The sequence below is a fragment of the Palaemon carinicauda genome, chromosome 1, assembly GCF_036898095.1.
Source record: "Palaemon carinicauda isolate YSFRI2023 chromosome 1, ASM3689809v2, whole genome shotgun sequence".
Lineage (NCBI taxonomy): Eukaryota > Metazoa > Arthropoda > Malacostraca > Decapoda > Palaemonidae > Palaemon > Palaemon carinicauda.
Genome location: NC_090725.1, coordinates 66,915,534 through 66,938,033, shown reverse-complemented (window position 1 = coordinate 66,938,033; position 22,500 = coordinate 66,915,534). Strand labels below are relative to the sequence as shown.

At 33.8% G+C, this 22,500-nt stretch overlaps 2 protein-coding genes across 3 annotated transcripts in view; both read left to right on the top strand.

Moving 5' to 3' along the window:
* Nucleotides 1–22,500, top strand: part of Ufd1 (ubiquitin fusion-degradation 1-like) — a 216,512-nt gene that overhangs the window by 134,274 nt on the left and 59,738 nt on the right. The gene's annotated exons all lie outside the window — the stretch shown is intronic.
* Nucleotides 7,503–22,500, top strand: part of LOC137648648 (mucin-2-like) — a 30,547-nt gene continuing 15,549 nt past the window's right edge. The window contains exon 1 of the mRNA XM_068381654.1: nucleotides 7,503–7,738. Within this exon, the coding sequence (XP_068237755.1) occupies nucleotides 7,731–7,738 (8 nt within the window). The 5' untranslated portion in view covers nucleotides 7,503–7,730. The remainder of the gene's footprint in view (nucleotides 7,739–22,500) is intronic.

The following is a 22,500-nucleotide window of genomic DNA, read 5'->3' as shown; positions in this document are numbered from 1 at the left end:
ACACCATCAAAATAAATATTTCCTATATAAACTATAAAAACTTAAGCAAAACAAGGGGAAGAGAAATAACATAGAATAGTGAGCACGAGTGCACCCTCAAGCAAGAGAACTCTAACCCAAGATAGTGGAAGACCATGGTACAGAGGCTATGGCACTACCGAAGACTAGAGAACAACAACAACAATAACAACAACTACAATAATAATAATAATAATAATAATAATAATAATAATAATAATAATAATAATAATAATAATAATAATAATAATATCGGTGAAATCGTATTATCACGCTTTAGAAAAGGAATGTTCTTGTTCTTAGAAAAAGTTGGGTAGAAAACGGAGCTCGGTCTACCTTTCGTCAGAGGAATTTGAGGGAACTGGTCGTTCTTAGATGTATAAAAAAATTCTACCGGACGAAGTATGAGCCTTCCTGAGTAGTAGTGGTTTTACTTTCATTTCTGAAAGCGCTTGTTCTCTGACCACGCTGTTATACGTAACATTTGTATTCTATTTTTATATATTTGTCGACTTCTGAAATATTAGTTTATAGGGAAAGTTGTGAATTTGAGTGTCTTGTTATTGTTATTTTCGAAAAAGTAAATCATGTTAGTTTTTGTCGATATTGAGATTTGTTATTGTGTAGAGAAATCCGTGAAAATTTCGCGCAAATTTGCTGAATTTAGTCATCTTATTCAGATATGGGAATAGGAAATGGTCTTTAAAATATCTCATTTCGTGGGTAGTTGTGATAATTTCTTAGTCATGAAACAAACTTCATTGGCTTGTATCGTATCGTTATTTCTATATATTCCATAAATCTCGATGAAGTTACTGGCAGCATGGTGACGGATTGGGTTTAAGGCGATAGAAAAGATGTCTCTTCGGTTTCTAGTCTCGATGCCTGGCGGATGATCTTACTGGAATCAGTATGGACCGGCAGGGATCACTTTCCGTTGTTAGGTAGGCACTGCTCACCACAAGGAACTGGCTATCCTTTGATGAATTTAGTCAATGAATCCTCTATTTGGGGCCTTTGCGTCGAAAGGTGTAGGAGATGATATTCCATAATGTACAATCAGTTATTTCGGGATACTACGCAAGGAGGCTACTTAGTGTGAATAAAAAATCTTTCAACAGAAAATATTTGGGAAGCTTGGTGTTATTATCTTTAAAGGCTTTATTATTATAGACGTTTTCCTACTTGTTCCTTAACTGCTCTATAATGCACAGTATAATATCTACGTTGTGCTTTCATTAATAAATTCCGGTCTAAATAGTTCATCACACCAGTTCATGGAAAAAATAGATACGTGTAAGTTTACAGAAACTAAAAAGATTTGTTCTCTAATAGGTGAAACCTTAGGCGTGTACACAGGCGGTTTGAAAGTCCGTATCCTTTTTGGCTCGAGAAGAAATCATACTACATGACGTTTGATGAATTATTATTATTATTATTATTATTATTATTATTATTATTATTATTATTATTATTATTATTATTATTATTAGCTAAGCTACAACCCTAGTTTGAAAAGTAGGATGCTATATGCCCAATGGCTCCACTAGGAAAAATAACCCAGTGCGGAAAGGAAATAAGTAAACCACAAGAGAAGTAACGAACAATTAAAATAACATATTTTAAGAACAGTAGTAACATAAGAATAGATCGTTCATATATAAACTATAAAAAGATACTTCTGTCAACATGAAAACATTTGCTGCAAGTTTGAACTTTGAATTTCTACCGATTCATCTACCCGAATAGGAAGAACATTCCACAAGTTACTCACAGCTGGAATAAAACTTCTAGAATACTGTGTAGTCTTGAGCCTAATGGTAGATAAGGCAGATAGGATTAGTAACATCATGGAACATCTTGCACTTTTGCAACATTATGCAGTTTTTAGGTAAGTTTGGGGAGAGATTAGTTCACCACACAAGAGAGATTAGTTCAGCACTAGAAGAGTTGGAAGACCCCTAACTACATGGCTGAGGACTATGAAGCGTGAATTAGGAGATGATGAATGGAGATGTATTGATTTAAAAGCTCAAGATAGTGACAACTGGCGAAATCTAACCGAGGCCATTTGCGTCAATAGGCCTAGGAGGAGATGAAGATGAAATTTGGATGAACAAAATTGAGGGAAACGTTTATTTTTTATCACGTAGGACCTCAATTCTCTTTAGTCATATTCGTGGAGAGACCACATAAAGAAAAAAAAGAACAAAAACATAGCATCTTGCTTTTCCAACTTGGGTAGTAGTTTGGCTAGTAATAATAATAATAATAATAATAATAATAATAATTCTCTAAGAGTCTAAGGTTTTTTTTTTAGTTTGTTACTCCAGATGTTTTGTGCTCTATGTTTTAGTTATAATTTTTTCATAATACTGAAAGTATATGATTATATTCGAATATTTTTTTTTTCCTTTGCTTGTATGACTGCCCTTATTAATGGTGTAGTTATGCTATATTCATTATTGTTATGATAACTATTTTTAGCGTGAAAGTTCAGTTTTCATATTGTGTTGACCACATTCATTGTCTAGTTATATTTTATTACCGTTATTCTTATTATGCATTACATTTATCTCCACCCCAGGATCCTGCTCCACCCTTTCAAGTATCCTGGCGAATAACAATGAAAACATCTCTCTCTCTCTCTCTCTCTCTCTCTCTCTCTCTCTCTCTCTCTCTCTCTCTCTCTCTCTCTCTCTCTCTCTCTCTCTCTCTGAAAAAAAATCTTTTTGATCCAATAAACTGCAGTGAATGAATTTGTGTCAAGTTCTATTGTATTTATTTTATTTTTTTTTTTTTTTTTTTACATTTATCCAGAATTTAGGTGTTAAAGGTAAAGGTGTGGTTTCAGTTCCAGTTTCATCAGAATAGATGCTCACCAGAACGTCAGCCGGGCAAGCCCAACCCCCACACTGTGGTGCCCAACCACAGCAGTGGCCTCCCCAGTAAACAGCTTAAACTCACGGCCCTGGGAGGGGATCGATCTGCCGCCATGCGAATGCCAGGCGATCACGTCACCACTGTACTAGTTTAGGAGGCTTAGTGGCTTCTGCTATAAAGGAGAGTTCTTCTTCTCAGGACTTTGACAACAAATAACGCTGTTATTTTCGAAGATGAAGAATTGAAATAAAACAAAAAACAAAAAATGTATCGGATCCAAGTACTTCGTTTGGCACTGCAACGTCTTTTCTCTCAAAATTTAGATAAATATTATTCTCCTTGTAGGAAATACTTCTTTATTTATTTTTAAGTTTTAATGCAGCTATTCGTGGAATTTTATTATTTTCTGTAGTTTGATTGCTATCAATATTATAAGGCTAATTAAGAATTTTGTTTTGCAGAAATTGTTAATTTTTAGTTATAAGTAAATTTTATTATTATTATTATTATTATTATTATTATTATTATCAAAGCGAATCAGTAGGTTTGATCATATATTTAGGCCCTGTTATCTAGTCTATTATTATTATTATTATTATTATTATTATTATTATTATTATTATTATCAAAGCGAATCAGTAGGTTTGATCATATATTTAGGCCCTGTTATCTAGTCTATTATTATTATTATTATTATTATTATTATTATTATTATTATTATTATTATTATTATCAAAGCGAATCAGTAGGTTTGATCATATATTTAGGCCCTGTTATCTAGTCGTCTATTATTATTATTATTATTATTATTATTATTATTATTATTATTATTATTAAAGCGAATCAGTAGGTTTGATCATATATTTAGGCCCTGTTATCTAGTCGTCTATTATTATTATTATTATTATTATTATTATTATTATTATTAAAGCGAATCAGTAGGTTTGATCATATATTTAGGCCCTGTTATCTAGTCGTCTATTATTATTATTATTATTATTATTATTATTATTATTATTATTAAAGCGAATCAGAAGGTTTGATCATATATTTAGGCCCTGTTATCTAGTCGTCTATTATTATTATTATTATTATTATTATTATTATTATTATTATTATTAAAGCGAATCAGAAGGTTTGATCATATATTTAGGCCCTGTTATCTAGTCGTCTATTATTATTATTATTATTATTATTATTATTATTATTATTATTAAAGCGAATCAGAAGGTTTGATCATATATTTAGGCCCTGTTATCTAGTCGTCTATTATTATTATTATTATTATTATTATTATTATTATTAAAGCGAATCAGAAGGTTTGATCATATATTTAGGCCCTGTTATCTAGTCGTCTATTATTATTATTATTATTATTATTATTATTATTATTATTAAAGCGAATCAGAAGGTTTGATCATATATTTAGGCCCTGTTATCTAGTCGTCTATTATTATTATTATTATTATTATTATTATTAAAGCGAATCAGAAGGTTTGATCATATATTTAGGCCCTGTTATCTAGTCGTCTATTATTATTATTATTATTATTATTATTATTATTATTATTATTAAAGCGAATCAGAAGGTTTGATCATATATTTAGGCCCTGTTATCTAGTCGTCTATTATTATTATTATTATTATTATTATTATTATTATTATTATTATTATTAAAGCGAATCAGAAGGTTTGATCATATATTTAGGCTCTGTTATCTAGTCTTCTTTCTCGGCTAAACCCAAAACAACAACACTATTAGTATTCGCGGTAAATCGCTCATCTGAGTTCAACAGGGGTCACTTTCACTCCTTTTGTGTGCGCCTCGGAATTATCTATCTCATGCTCCCAACGTGTATTTTATTCATACTTCTCGTGAAAGGGACATTGCTCAACGCTGATTCGTATTCCTTCTGTAATTGTTGAATTAATTGCTGATTTATGAAGCGATTATGCCATGGTCTAGGTATACTATATACCTAGACCGTTGTGTAGGCTACGCTTGTCAAGGTAGAGAAGAAAATGAAAGCACTCTGAACTCTCTCTCTCTCTCTCTCTCTCTCTCTCTCTCTCTCTCTCTCTCTCTCTCTCTGCACATATGAAATAATTTAAAAAGACCAAACCTAGCCACACAGGTTGTCAAAACTGATGTTAGCAAGGTGTTATCCCAACTGATTTCGAGGTAGAATGGGATAGAACTAAAGATTAAGATTTTAATCAAGAATGTTGTTAATGATAGCTTACAGATAAAAAAAGAAAAAAACTTAAATGCAGTAATAAGTATGAGCTCAGAAGCTTTGCACTTATCTAATTTGTGATAGAGTGGCCGCAAACTTATTTTGCGGAGTGACCAGTTAACAACCAAAACTCTCTCTCTCTCTCTCTCTCTCTCTCTCTCTCTCTCTCTCTCTCTCTCTCTCTCTCTCTCTCTCTCTCGGAAATAAAAAGTAAAAGTTACACCGCTCAGAGACGCAGGAAATGACGGGGACAATGATATGCAGCAACATGCAAATGAATGAGAGAAGAATGTGTGGAGTCACGGGCGGTTGGGAGCATTACCCGGACGGAGTAACACGTCTCAAATCTTGTGTTCTGAATTTGGGTCGGATTCATTGTGACCAGGTGGTGGTATTGTCGGGTTTAATGGCGTGACAGGCAAAAATTAATTTTATAGATAGGTGACCTTCATGTGCCATGCTTTTCTTTATTATTATATTTATTTTTGTCATTGCTATTAGACCGATGATTTGGTAACACAAGAGGTGTCCGTATTTAACGCGAGCTTTGATGTTGTTGTTATTGTTGCAGGAAACAAAAATACCTTTTTAGAGTAAATGCTTCTGATGAAGGATCAGTAGTGATGTGATAATAAGAAATAAGATATACACAAATATGGGTCTTGGCAGAACGTGGGTATTCGTAGTTAGTTGTTATTGAATACTAAGATAAAAAACGGGGTTTTAATTACTAGAATGAATAATACCTTTATATCATATTTTCTTAATTTTGTATTAGAAAATCCTTAAGCATTTTCTTCAATGTCAATAAGATTGATTGTTTTGTATTGTTATTATCATTATTATTATTACTATTATGATTGTTATAATTATTATTATAATTGTTGTTGTTGTTGTATTTTGTCATTGTTGTTTTCATGTGGGGGTGGACTCGGGAATTGTTATTATCATTAGCTAAGCTACAACCCTAGTTGGAAAAGTAAGGTGCTATAAGCCCAATGGGTCCAACAGGGAAAATATCCCAATGAGGAAAGGAAATAAACTAAAAGAGAGATAATGACCAATAAAATATTCTAAAAACAGTAACAACATTAAAATAGACCTTTCATTTATAAACTATAATAACTTGAGCGAAAGAGGAGAATGGGGAAAGAATAGGCCAGAAAATTCAGTGTATGTGTAGACAAAGGAAAATTGAGCCGTAAACAGAGAAGGATCCAATGTAGTACTGTTTGGCCAGTCAAAGGATCCATTAGCGGTAGTATCTCAAATGGTGGCTGATGCCCTGTATTATTATTATTATTATTATTATCATTATTATACTAAAGATGATTTGATTAATACTGTAATCGTTATCAGCGAGAGTTGGCCACTTGAATGCCAAAATGATAAAAAAAGGGAGAAATCATTGACCCTTTTTTATCCAACTTTCTCACAGATAAGAGAACACGAAGCAGAAAAACAAACGTGTATTTGTAGTCTAAACAACTCAAAACAACCAACCACTTGGTGTCAGAAAGTAACCCCTAATTATCATCTCAAGGCTAAATCTACCAAGAATCATTTGTCGCGTCTTCTGGCGTTTGATGTGTGTGCATGGGCGTGGGGGGAGGGGTTGTCTTCTACGTGAGTCTTGGGATTTCGGAGGTGGGTGGTCCCTAACGAAAGAAACATGTCATTTCATCGCAATATGGAAGGTTGTGTTTTTATTTCTCCGTCACGCAATAACCTTGACAAACGTTGGACTGTGGACTTGTAGTTCCGATTTCCTCCGTTAAAATGTAAACAATACGTCCACGCGGGCGATCCATGTGTACCACGCATGTCTACTCTCTTCAAGCAACGTATTTGTATCAACTTTCCCTCTCCGCAAAGGTAGATATCCAAATATAGTGTCTAGGTATCCATCAGTTTTTTGTCTTTATAAGTTTTGCTTTTTTATCTGGGCGACTTTGGGTTGGGTAAGAATGGGCGCAGGTGTAACAGGCGCACATAGATACCTTAGAGAAGCCGAAACTTGAAAATTTTGGGGGATTGATCCCCTCTACTTTCACGGCATGCCCAGTGACCCCTCCTGATGCCACCCAACCCGTCCTTTCTATGCCCATCTAACGTCGACCGTGCGAAGTAAAACCCTCCAGTTGAGAGGTTCTGGAGGCGTAGCCTAACCAGCCATGACTTTCACCAATCAGATCGTCGGACGGGTTTAAATCTAAACCACTTTCTCTCGATGATGGCGTTACTGGTGTGTTTTCGAGGTCTGAGACACGGAAGGGAGAGGGGAGAACAGTGAGGGGCGAAGCAAAAGAGGGGGGAGGGAGTAAGGAGGGTCTTTCTCCACCATTGAAGTCTCCTCATGTGAGCGAACAGAGTTCGACTAGAAGTCCGGAAGACCTGGCCTGGGACGGACTGACAGAGTGAACTGTCCCACCTCTTAGTGGCTTCTGCCTGCATCTTCTCTTCTTGGTGTGCGGAGTATCTTGGAAAAGGACTTAATAATTTTAGAAGCCGACCCATAAAGAATTTTGTGCCTTGAGAAGTGTAACATGTGCTAGAACTGTTTCTCAGCCAGACAGGAATAAAGCCTCCAATATGAAGCTGTGAGTATGGGCTTATTACCATGTGTCCCTCTACACATAGGCCCACATGACATATTGAGTTTAATGCTGTGTTAATTAAAGTTTGCTAATGTTAATCGGGGGTCGTGCTTGAATCCAAATGAAAAGATGATTAGTTTTAAATTATGATGAATTAGAAAATTATAGGCTCAGTTGATCTACTGTAAAGTGCCAATGCCGTTTATAGATAGGAAATGGTTAGCGGAATTGATTCCAGTAAATGTGATAAGGGTCACTAAAGATTTTAGCCTTTTAAAGAGTCGAATAGAATCTAAATCACACACATTTATTCGTATATTTTGTAGATATGTTAGATGCCGAAAATATGGATTCATGTCAAGTACGTTTAAAAGTTTTATTCTCTGAAGATTGTGAATTTTTCAAAGATGTTTTATAAAGTCAGTATTTGGATTTATAGTTTTATTCAAGAAACAAAATTTTATCTGTAATCAGGCAGGAAAGGTCATCGGCTATGGCAAAAATTTTCATAGGCATATCAAAGAAGATTTATGGAATTTAAAGTCATGGCTATTATGAAATAAAAAAAAATATTGTAATAACCGTTATTAAAAGATAATTGTGTGTGTTATACGTTAGATATGGCGATGGATATGTTGATTCGTAATAGAATATAATGGAATTCTGAGAGTGGAAATGTAGTATAAATGGATAGTGTGAGTTTGTGAATATATATATATATATATATATATATATATATATATATATATATATATATATATATATATATATATATTGTACCGCACGTATTTCATACAAGCTCATAAACTAATGCTATTGATATATATATATATATATATATATATATATATATATATATATATATATATATATATATATATATATGTGTGTGTATATATATTATTTATTTATCTCGCTCTCCCGTGCTGTTAGAAAAACCTTTCAGATTGTTTGATTTTATTATGACATTGTTGCTCTCAATTGATTTTATATAAACTTGCATTCACCTTGCCTCTCTTATACCTAACAGACACCTATCACAGGTTGTGTCAACATATTCAAATATCGGTCTCATATTAGAGAGCAAGCCTTAAGCTATTTGCATCATCTGAACATTGGGAAACAGATGCTATCTTCTTCGTAGGTTCATTAAACAAACCAACAAGCGAGATGGAGAAGAGTTGACCAGAATTTGTTCCCCTCGATGTAGGCAACGTAATTCTCGATAACCAATGTAGCTGACGATGGCGTAACTCTTAGCTTTCACTGAGGATGGTGTTGGCGGGAATTCGTAAAACCGCCAATGCTTTGCAATGCTGCTAGTCTTATGCTGCCGTCGACGTGAGCTTATTAGTGAGAAACTGGTTATCAGGTGTAGCCAGTTATCATGATGAGTTAATCGTGGGTCGAAATAGCGGATTTGAATCTAGTAAATATGATAAGGGTCACTGAAGTTTTTTTTTTTTCTTTTTTTTTAAAGAGTCGAATAGAATATAATTTGCACACAAATTTATTAGTATATTTTGTAGTTATGATAGATGTCCAAAACAAAAATGGATTCGTAGCTTAAGTATTTTTTCCAATTTTATATTTTTGTAGAATTTTATTTTTCTGAAAGTCTTATAATGTTAATTATACATCGATGGAATTCTGTTTAGTCGTGAATGGAATAGTATGTCTGTGTGAATGACATTCATTTCTCCAGTAAACAGGGAAAGATTATGAAGAACTCGGGTGAAAAAAATGAGAGCAGTTTCATGAATAAAAGAATCGCAATAATAGATGAATACATAACAACTAGCATAAAAAGTGTTAACGCCCGAGGAAGCGAAAATAAGGAAGTAGGAAACTGACAGCGTTACGTTATAACGAGCAACGATGATTGATATTATGTAATGAAGTCTGCTGTAATGGGAGCAATTTGATCAGACGACCTGAGGTATAGTTAGAATCAGGATTTTAAAACAATCTCTCTCTCTCTCTCTCTCTCTCTCTCTCTCTCTCTCTCTCTCTCTCTCTCTCTCTCTCTCTCTCTCTCTCTTAGACTATTGATGTTGCTGTTCTTTTTTCAAGGCAAGCATGAACCCCTCCGTCTGTCAAGCATGGCGTTTATTCACACCATTTGCGACAGACAATGACAAAAGTTTTTTTTTTTTTTTTTTTTTTTTTGGCAACTTCTTCCTGTGGGAATCTTTCCATATTGAGTAGGATCCTCATTTTTGGCAATCACGAATTTCTTGAGGTATTCGAAGCGTATTGAAGCGTTTTCATAAACACGGGTGTAGTGTACATAAATTTATGCATGAAAGCATACGTGTATATTTTGAGTGTACACACCATTCACACTATATATATATATATATATATATATATATATATATATATATATATATACATACATGAGAGAGAGAGAGAGAGAGAGAGAGAGAGAGAGAGAGAGAGAGCATAAATTGATTTGAAAGCTCAAGATAGAGACGACTCGCGAAATCTAACCGAGGCCCTTTGCTTCAATAGGCGTAGGAGATGATGATGATGAGCATAAATATGTACTCATTCTACATCCTAAATTTTCTATTTTCATTGAATTACTTCCTAAAGCTGGTCATGGGAAAGTTCAAACGAATGCAGAATATCTCTAATAAATAGCGGTATCATTTCAGATTATTCACTGGAATAATGCTTAGGCAACTTTCCACACACAGGCATGACGTTTCGAAACTCGTGTTCAGCTCTCAAAAATTGAGTTTGGCTGTATTCGTTTTGTCATCGTTGTTGTTATTAGTTGCAGGAGTAATTTTTTTTATTTTGTTGTTTCACAAAACTCATATTAATTCCAATGACATTGCAATAACAATTCTATCTGTGCAATCACCGTTTGCTTTTGCGTGTTAAGTTTTAGCAAACTTTCTGCAGTCGAGGTCAACCGCAAAGTCTTTCATTAAGGTTATTAATTCGTATTTTATTTCATGGTTTAAACTAGTGTCAAGATATGTAAATTTCTGTTTTTTAGAGATTTATAAAAGAATTGATTTTGTAAGTATAATTACCATGATTTTGAATGTAATTTGGGTTTCTTTGTTTGTTAATTCAGTGTTTATTTCAATAGTAATATTGGATAGTCAGGGCATGTTTTATTTAAAACAATCCAGTGCTACTATATTTCACAACAGGGGAAATTTGCATGAGTTATCATTCAGCTTTACAGAACCCCCTGGAACTGGTAGGCAATAAGATTATTCATCTTTTTTTTATACGAGGCACCTTACAAGCCTTGCTCACCGTAATGAAACCTAATAAATCTAGTTGGCAGTTGATTGATCGATATATTTTTGTAAATTCTTCGCCTTCATCTTATAGTATTCCTGAGTGAATCTTGGTTAAGTTATTGATTTTCCTTTGGTTTGCGTCCAAGACATGTAGGAACTGGGAATGTTTAATTTTGAGTATGTTGGACTACGAGGCATAATTTGCCGCTAAGTTTTTACCTAGTTTTTGAGTATTTGGAAACATAATTTCGGAAGGAATAATTATTACGAGGTTTTGGCGCCAATAGGGAACTTACTTTAGTTTTTTTGCGCATTATGAAGAACTTGTAGGGCGTAGCTGGCTAAAACGTTCAGGGTGCAAGAAAGTTTTCCGACCTGAACCATTTTCCCTTTACATATATTTGATTCTTTTCTGCCAGTCAATTTTCCGTGTCAAATTAATTTTTCTATTACCGATTCCCAACGCAAGAGCCTGTGTCTTGCATAAGGCAAGGCGTTCTTAAACGAATGAACGCAAGAAAGTCAATTAGGTCTACGTCCACCGCTGTATTGGTCTGTGTCATTTATAGATATGGTAATCGTCACTTTAATCTTGGGTTTGTTAGTTGTCTATGACAATCATGGACTAACTTCTAATTATCTATATATATATATATATATATATATATATATATATATATATATATATATATATATATATATATAAGCTTTATTTTATAGATTGTAATATTTATTAAAGTGCTTGAAATTGATGTGATGAAAGATTAGATTTTAGCACTGGGCTGAACTTTCAGCTTCGTTTTAGTTTACTCAACTTTATCTGATTTTGTTCATTCTTTGGATAAAATCATAGAAATACTCCCTGTTGATTTAACTATAGCCGTTTCAAGGTATTAAGTATTTTGACTTTGAAATTATTTAAGAATATCACTTGAAATAATATTGATTAAATTTCAAAATATGACAATTTTAAACCATTCGAGTAAGTAACAATGTAGATTTGGATGGTAGCTTCAAACAATCATGCCACATATTTTAAGACACCATTTTGAATAGGATATCAACTGCCGGCAGTGTTTTAATCCTTTTTCTATTGAATATTTTGTACTTTTTGTATTTATAATACTCGCAGAATTTCTTTCCTTATCGACGGTCCCTTGATAATATTAATGTGGTGTTTGCGTGATCTTGTAACTAAGAAACGCTGTTAGCCTTGAAATTCAATTTCTTTTGAACTTCTGTTTGGGTGAAGCTTCCCCTTTCTTTAGTAGAAATAAGAACATTGCAGCCAGTTATATAGATAATGTTATAAAAAGTATCGAGATAACCTTCCTGATTGTTGACAGTGATAGCATCACACAGTTGGGCCAGAGGAAACGACCCAGCGCATGGACTTTCAGTGAACGTGTTATGCATTGAAAATGAAGAGGACATTGTCTGTGACATTCTTTGTCTTTATTTGTGGGCGGGAAAGCAGATGTAGCAAGAATAAATCATAGACCACGTCCGCTTCCATAAACTACTTTCGCTTTCTTGAGAAATAGCATCCCTGTAGAATTGCAAGTGGCCTCTCTCTCTCTCTCTCTCTCTCTCTCTCTCTCTCTCTCTCTCTCTCTCTCTCTCTCTCTCTCTCTCTCTCTCTCTCTCTCACAAAGAAAGTGGAATCCCTTATTGGCATTTCTGTAGACCTCCTAATAAGCTGACAATATCTACTGATATTGATACATAAGAGAACTTCTTTCTACCCCCTCTCTCACTGTAACACCAGTGAAAGTGAGGATTTTTTTTCTTAAGCATGGGCCCTTAGGGACACTTGCTATTCCCAACCGGTCATTCTTGATTGCAAAGAAAGTGGTTTTGTGCCTCGTGTTTCCTGCTCCAGTTTTGAGTTTTTTTTTTTATCATCTGGTGGGAGGGAGGCATAGTTCTGGTCAGAACAGGTTTCAGGTGATGGGAATTGGTCTTTTCATAACGTTTTGACGACAGGGTTTTTCTCGCACTTTCTTTTCACCTTACTGTATATAATGTTTTAGTTATTTTTTTCTGGTATATTTTTTTTTTCTCTATACGTTGTTAGATCATTGTTTATAAGAACGCTGAGTTTATTTGAGTTCAATGTAGTTTGTTGATGTATAAAGTAATTATTATTATTATTATTATTATTATTATTATTATTATTATTATTGATTTATATTTTATGGGTAGGGAATTTATCGGCCAATTACAAGAAATTCTTTTCTGCTAAATAACTAATTGCACGAAAAGGTCCCTAAACATAAACATAAGAATTGTGGGAAATTTACTTTACTGTTGTAACAATTTTTCTTCTCTCAAGGGATTAACTACTGGACTGTAATTGTTCAGTGGCTACTTTCCTCTTCAGCTATGGTAAGCAGCTCTTCTAGGAGGACACTCCAAATTCAAACCATTGTTCTCTAGTCTTGAGTAGTGCCATAGCCTCTGTACCATGGTCTTCCACTGCCTTGGGTTAGAGTTCTCTTGCTTGAGGGTACACTCGGGCACACTATTCTATCTAATTTCTCTTCCTCTTGTTTTGTTAAAGTATTTATAGTTTATATTGGAAATATTTATTTTTTTTTGTTGCTATTCCTAAAATATTTTATTTTTCTTGTTTCCTTTCCTCACTGGGCTTTTTTCCCTGTTGGGCCTTCTGGGCTTGTAGCATCCTGCTTTTCCAACTAGGGTTGTAGTCTAGCAATAAATAATAATAATAATAATAATAATAATAATAATGATAATGATAATGATAATGATAATGATAATAATCATAATAATGATAATAATAATAATCATAATAATGATAATCATAATAATCATAATCATAATAATAATAATATCTAATATCTATGTGCGATAGGTGGCGCCAATGACGAGGAGAATTAGCAACGAGGGTAACATGTGATGGGTTTGATTGAAGCAATGATGATAATACCAGAATTCTTTTGTGTATAGGAATGCTCCCAGCGTAGCTCTAATTATTATTATTATTATTATTATTATTATTATTATTATTTTTATTATTATTATTATTATTATTATCTAATCTACAACCCTAGTTGGAAAAGCAGGATGTTGTAAGCCAAAGGGCTCCAACAAGGAAAAATAGCCCAGGAGGAAGGGAAATGAGGAAATAAAAACTACAAGTAAAGTAATAAACAAATAATGTAAAAAAAAATCAAGAACATTAACAACATTATTATTATTATTATTATTATTATTATTAAATGATAAGCTACAACCCTAGTTGTAAAAGCAGGATGCTATAAGCCCAGGGGCCCCAACAGGGAAAATAGCCCAGTGAGGAAAGGAAGCAAGGAAAAATAAAATAATTTAAGAACAGTAACATCATTGAAATAAATATTTCCTATATAAACTATAAAAACTTTAACAAAACAAGAGGAAGAGAAATTAGGTAGAGGAGTGTGTCTGAGTGTACCCTCAAGCAAGAGAACTCTAACCCAAGACAGTGTAAGACCTTTCATATAAAAACTATAAAGATAGACTTATGTCAGCCTGTTCAAAATAAAGAAAAACATTCGCTTCAGGTTTTGAAGTTCATCCCACTGTCTGGTCAAATCTGGAACAAAAGTTGTAGAATACTCTGCAATATTGAACCTCTTGATGGAGAAGGCATGACTATTACTTTTTTTGTTGATATTAAAGGCTTTCATGGGATACATAGTATTTTCATGTCATATTTTCTTGTTAGTGACTATTGCCATATATTTGATGGCCACTTTCTCCCCGGTACTGGTCTGGGATGCCCACTTTCTTCTCCCAAAATGAATTTTGGCTTTTATTATTTTTGTTCTGCGGAAATTACATGTATTCCATTTCATGCTTTAGACATTTCTGTCTTGAAGTGGTATTTTCTTGATTTTTAAGCAGACATTTGTGTTTTCTTTAAACTAGGAAAAATATTTTGGTCACGACTCCGTAAACTTATAAACCAGTTGCATGTTTCCTTTTGAATAAGGCGTAGGAGATGACGATGATGATGAGTATATACACAGTGGTCATTAAGATCATTTTCTTACTGACATAAAGGAGAGGATATCAAAAATACTTTTCCAGTAAAGGTTTAGCAAAATTTACAATTTATATATGATTGTGTTGAAATAGTTTGTAGATTTAAAATTTCGTAAACTACATAGAAACCGCAAATATTTATTTATGAAATAAGCTAGTTACTTCGACTAATTTCAATCGACCCTAATATGCATATATTTTAATATTAAAAGGAAACCATTTCGTGCTATTATAAATTAAAAGATGAAACATTATTAAACTCGACTAGAGCTTCCTAAAGCAAAATGGCGAAAAGAAAGGTTCGTGGATAAAGGCAGTTTTCTCCTTTGGATTCAGGAGAGTAACGTGAGTCAAACAAAAATGAAAGTGTTCTTGAGATGTCCCTTCCGAACCCAGGTGTGTCTACCTACTCCCAGGTAAACTTTCTCTTTTGCCCACACGATTTCTTTCTTCTGCCTCATACCTTAGTTCCGGTTCAATTATATACGCTCTTTGTGGGATTTTTTCAGAGTTAGATAATCCTCAATTGTTATGTAGATAGGATATGAACTGCCGGTAGTGTTTTCCTTAATACTTTTTCTTTTGAATAGTTTGTAGTTCTCGTATACGTGGTATGCACAAAATTTGTGTCCTTATCGACACTGCTTTGATATTTATGTGGTGTCTAAGTGACCTTGTAACTTTGTAACTGTATAAGACGTGGTTGGGTTAGAGTTCTCTTGCTTGAGGGTACACTCAGGCATACTATTTTACCTTATTTCTCTCCCTTTTGTTTTGTTAAAGTATTTATAGTTTATTTAGGAAATGTCTATTTAAATGTTACTTTTCTCAAGATATTTTATTTTAATAGTTCATTACTTATGTAGTTTATTTATATCCTCGTTTCCTTTCCTCACTGTGCTATTTTTTCTGTTTGAACCCTTGGGCATATAGCATCCTGCTTTTCCAACTAGGGTTGCAGGAAACCTCACACATGTCTTGGAGTTAACTTTTTGAGTAGATGTTATTATAATTTCAACATGATAATAATAATAATAATAATAATAATAATAATAATAATAATAATAATAATAATAATAATAATAATAGTAATAATTAACCCGGAATTTTAATTTCTTTTTTGAGCTCCTGTTTGCATCTTGTTTATCGTAGTGAGTTGGCTAGCCAACTTTCTATAAAGATGAGAATGATGCAGTAGATTTGAAGATATTATAATAAACTGGTCCATGACAAAGCTTTTTCAATATTTATTTGTCAAGTCTCTTATGTTTTGCTTGATTGATGTATTTTGGCCAGCCGTCAAATGTTTGTGCATTATACTATTTTAGTTTTTTATTTCAAAAGTATGCCATCTTGTTTTTTTTCCTATTCAGTCGTTTGGCTCTCTACAAACATCTCAAATATTTTCCAATTTCTTTGTGCCCTGAGAAAGTTTTCTGGAAATCTTGTAAGCTGCATAGCTTTCTCTTGGTATCGGACTTTTCTCCATGTTTTTTTTTTTTTTTTTTCAATTCATTATTGTTGTCGTCATCATCATCATCATCCTCATTATTATTATTATTATTATTATTATTATTATTATTATTAGCTGAGTTACAACCGTAGTTGGAAAAGCATGATGCTATAAGCCCAAGGACTCCAACAGGGAAAGGAAATATGAATCTGTTATTTTTAGAATGAAACCCTATTATTTTAGCCTTCACTAAGGAATATGTGTTTTTTTTTTCAATTTTGAGATGATTTTTGTATGTGGATGCGATGATTATTGGGACTTTTTTTTTTTTTTTTTTTTTTTTTTTTTTTTTTTTTTTTTTTTTTTGAATTCTGTATAGAAAAAGAAACTTGACATAAGAAATTTGAGTATTAGGTACGGTTTTGTCATCCTATTTTTTTGTGGATGATTAGAAGGAATTTTTATCTGTTTTGTTGATAGGACGTTGGGGAAAATATCATTATAAAATGTGGTGAATATTTAGATAAAGGTAGGGGTATAATATTTCCCCTTAAAAGTAGCACGTATTGGACATGACTTTGCAGCCACATTTGTATAAGACATCGGATGTTGTTCCCTAATGAAATTGGACATTGCCAACATGCAAGTGTGATCAAGCACGTAAAAATAGACCGTTTTTCATACATTTATCCTTGTTCGGGATCGAATAGTCTACTTGAGAATTGTAAGTTTTTCTAAACCTTTACTGAGAAGGTTTTTTTTATATCCTGTCCTTTATGGCAGTAGGAAAATCATTGTAATGACCATCATCATCATCATTGTCACCATCAATTGGTTTATAAGTCTACGGAGTCGTGACCAGATATTTTGCCTAAGAAAAATCAATAAAATACCACTTCAAGACAGAAATATCTAAAGCATGAAATGGAATATATGTATAATTCTTCAGCATGAAGAAAGGTCTTAAGAGATAAGAAGCATATTTTCCATTGCTGAAACTTTCTTCCTTGTTTTCTTTCTTTCTTTATTTTCAATTACTGAAAAGCTTATTTTCTTTCTCATTCTTTACAATTGCTGAAACTCTTCCTTTCTTTCTTTTCAATGAATGTGCCTTTCGTTTCCGGTTCCTTCCGTGTTCCAATCCACTCCTTTTTTCCGGCTTTAGTTTGCGTCATTTTACCTCTCTTGGTCCCCTCCCCTCCTCGCCCTCCCCCTCCCCCTCCCCCCTCCCACTCCTCCTCCCCCTCCCACTCCTCCTCCCATTTGTAATTCGCACATCTTCAAGCATCTCTTTTTTTTTCTCTCTCTCCCTGAGGCCGTTGCTGCTTCTCCGCAGCCTTCACTTTCTCTCGTCTCATTTCATATTCAATTTTCGGTCCATAAGTTGCGCTTTGTGGTTCGTAGTTTTAAGCTTGGTGGACCACAAAGAATCTCTCTCTCTCTCTCTCTCTCTCTCTCTCTCTCTCTCTCTCTCTCTCTCTCTCTCTCTCTTTCTCTCATTTTTCTTGAGGTATGCTTTTGCGTCAAGTTTTTAGCAATATTAACGCAAATCTTGACAGTTGCATTTATGCATTATATCCAGAAAGCCCACAAAAAGATAGTTTTCACTGCGAATTTCCTTTTCCTCCTGAGTTTCATAACAATGACAGCTAGTTCTTTTGTTTCCTCTTTTTGCTTTTGCGTTATTTTAGTGTTGGTAAATATAAATAAAGTTATTCCCGAAAGGAATCTTAATTTTGAATCTCGTTATGAAATCAAGTGTAAATTAGGCTTCTGTTCATGTAAAGGGGGTCACTTGAACACGTACAGGGGGTCATTTAATCATGTAAAGGGGGTAATTTAATCATGTAAAGGGGGTCATTTAATCATGTAAAGGGGGTCATTTAATCATGTAAAGGGGGTATTTTGAACATATAAAGGGGGTCATATGAACATGTAAAGGGGGTCATTTGAACATATAAAGGGGGTCATATGAACATGTAAAGGGGGTCATATGAACATGTAAAAGGGGTCATTTGAACATGTAAAGGAGGTCATATGAACATGTAAAGAGGGTCATTTGAACATATAAGGGGGTCATGTGAACATGTAAAGGGGGTCATTTGAACATGTAAAGGGGGTCATTTGAACATCGATACTTCTTTTTATCTCGCAATAAGTGAGACTTTAAAACAATAATGATTGTCAATAATCCTGCGCCGTGATACGTCGAAGAAAGCAATGCTTGTGAAAGTTGGCTTGCCTTTTATGCTCCTGCTGGGTTTGCTAATGAGATTTAACAAACGCAAAACAAAATTAAAAGAAATTAACGAAAAGAGAAAATGGAGGAAAGAGAAATCAGTTTTAACTGTTTAGTGCTTTTTTTTTATGCCAGTCATGGGTGGTTGATAAGAGCAGAAGTGATATTAAAGTTAATATCGAAACCCGTAAGAAGACATATTTCCAGTTTAAAAAAAAAAAAAAAAAAATCTTTTCAACCAACAAAAATGTTTGTGTATAAGAACTCATTTTGGATTTTGTTTACCTTAAAGTCTTGCTTTGGAATCCCTATCTTCTGTGTTTCAATATTATTTTTTTTTTATGGAAGTTCATACAGACAAAATATATTAAACGTTACCTTCAAAATTTAATTTTCCTTGTATTTTGCAAACTCTTCTCTCTCTCTCTCTCTCTCTCTCTCTCTCTCTCTCTCTCTCTCTCTCTCTCTCTCTCTCTCTCATATCAAAGATTTCTCTAACTTTTTATCATTATTTATTATAATTTCCGCACAAAACTTAACCACCCGAAGTAATGATCCAATAGCGTTTCTCTTGGTGGTAATTAATATCCAATTAAGAGAAAATATGGAATGAGCAATAAAACGGGTAAAAAATTGCGAAGTATATGATGTGATGGACTAATGGAAGACGAGCCAGAGAATGCAAATACAGAGAGATATTATGAAGGGGAATCGTTATGGATCGATCATTTTGCCAATAAGGAATATGCATTAAAGCAGTTTAAACCATTCTGCAAGGACTTTAATAATAGACTTATTGCTGTTGGTAGGAATTACAGAATTCAATGCCCTCCCCCCATATAATAAAGAGCAAATGTCTGGCAATATATATATATATATATATATATATATATATATATATATATATATATATATATATATATATATATATATACACACACACATTTATATATGTACCATGGTCTTCCATTGTCTTGGGTTAGAGTTCTCTTGCTTGAGGGTACACTCGGGCACACTGTTCTTTCTAGTTTCACTTCCTCTTGTTTTTGTTAAAGTTTTTTATAATTCATATATGAAATATTTATTTTAATGTTGTTACTATTCTTAAAATATTCGATTTTTTTTTCTTTTTTTTTTTTGTTTCCTTTCCTCACTTGGTTATTTTCCCTGTTGGGGCCCCTGGGCTTATAGCATCCTGCTTTTCCAACTAGGGTTGTAACTTAGCATTTAATAATATATATATATATATATATATATATATATATATATATATATATATATATATATATATATAATTTCCTGTCACGCTCAGGGGCTAGAGACTATAGTCATACCCTGTAGAAAGGGAGTTACCCCCTAGAGGTACACTTTGAAACCACACACTCCCGCAAATTGCCGAACCAGGTGGCTGTAGTCAGGAAAGAGTTGAGTCTTTGTGTGCATATATCTAGCTAAAATTTTAGCCATCATTTTTGACGTGTCACGTACACTAGTAGAAAATAATACACTTCCTTAATATAAAAATTTGATTTTCACATTTCCTGTCTCTCTCCCCTGATTATTGATTTAATCAGGGGAGAGACACAGGGAATGTGAAAATCAAATGTTTGTATTAAAGAAGTGTATTATTTTCTACTAGTGTCCGTGGCCTGTAAAAGTCTCTCTCTCTCTCTCTCTCTCTCTCTCTCTCTCTCTCTCTCTCTCTCTCTCTCTCTCTCTCTCTCTCTAATATAGATTTTATTTTGTAAAGGTTATCTTCCTCTTTGCCACGGCACTTTCCATGACTTTTTTTTACTCCAATAGCGGATGCTATGATGTCATCAGGTAGGAAGGAACAAGAATGGGAGACCACACGGGAATGAGGTGTTGAGTGCTGGAAGACCTGGCATTACCTGTCACTTGTCTTTCTCTTGTTGATGTGGTAGACACTATCACTAAACGCTGTTATATGTGACACGTTATTTTTTTCCTTTCAATTTTTCGATTGTCATGTTCCCACTGATGATTTTTTATGGTTTTGTGATTTTGGGTCTACGCCGATGTGTGATTGTATTGGTGCAGGTTTTTGTATTTGGATTCATATTATATTCGTAGCCGATAATAATTTGATATTTTGGATCATGTGATCTTTAGTCTCAATGGTGCTAATATATGTATTTATTTGAATTGTTGTTATTTGGTGAGACTAGACCTATACCAACCATTTTGCTGTTGATTCTGTCAGTCTTCCCCTTTCTTATGTGTGGTTCAATATCACTCGGTCTCCTGGAACGTATTTCTGGTGTGACCAAATTGTGGAATGACCTTCCTAATTGTGTAGTTGTACGAATGGAATATCGAAAGTTCAAATTTGCTGCAAAAGCTTCTTTATTGAGTAGCTTCAAGTGAATTTGGTGTAAAGTCTATTTTTTATTTATTTACTTATGTTATTCAGCGATTATATACTGTATAGTTTATTCTTTATTTCATATTTTTTTCCGATCTGGACTGATTTTTATGTAGTGTTCTGCTGTTCCAAATAGTATTTCAACTTGGCTGATAATAATAATGATGATAAATATAAATGAAAAAAAAAATAGAAATTTCGAATTTTCCATTGAAATATTAACACCCAAACTCAGCCACGCATGAGACGTTAAGAGGAAAATATTCTATATCAAGACATAACAGATTCAAGTTACGGTTCTATTTGAATTTCTTAAAATGCGCCGAAAACTCCTGGATCATTGTTCACTTGGGATCTTGGAGATTTTAATACCTCGGAGATCTGATCTTGTGCGTGAAGTATCAAATCTTTTATTTATGGATATTTGTTGTTATGGTTGTAATTAATTCTGCCAAAGTTATTAGAATTTTCATTAATTTGGTCATTTTGTTTGCTGGATTTCTTGAAAATTTATGCAGGATTTTAAAGTTAGATTATATTAAAAAGTCGAGTTTGTTATTTGCAACGACAGAAAAACTATAACGTTCTATTATTACTTCGTCACGGCCAACTACTGATTTAACTTTGAGAAACAGAAAAATAACTTCAGAAAGAAGAGATTTGGTTCCAGGGTGGAGTGGTTGGCTCAACCTTGGTGGAGGTGTGTCTTCCACCAACGTAATTGTTGATGCATGGAAGTCCCTGACTCGTGTGTAATTGTTCGCTTATCAGTCTGTGGGGAGGTTGCAGGAACTCTTTAACTCCAAGTTATAATCCAACAAACTTATTATCGCAATATTGCGTCCGTCTGGAAGTCATCAACAAAATGTGTTGCCTCCGATGTAATTAATTGTAGTGGCCTATTGGAAACGTCCTAGGTCTGGCGATTTACTGGACTGGGGCTCGAGTTCGGTAGTTTCTTGTAGTGTCTGTAATCTCACCATCCTTGTGAGCTAAGGATGGGAGGTTTGGGGGAACCTATAGGTCTAATTGCTGAGTCATCAGCAGCCATTGCCTGGCCCTCCCCGACACTAGCTTGGATGGAGAGCGGGTTAGAACGCTGATCATATGTATATGGTCAGTTTCTGGGGAATTGTCTTGCTAGCCAAGGCAGTGTCATTGTCCCTTGCCTCTGCCATTCACGAGAAGCCTTTAAACCTTTAAATAACCATAGTATGAATTAAGTGTAAGCGTCAGTCCAACTCAGCCATTAAGACCCTTTTGAAAAGCGATAGGATTTTCCATATACTCCTATTTTTAAACTTCTACTCCACCTATTATTCATCTTGTAATTAATGAGCTTCAGATCAAAATGTACGGCAAATTCCACCA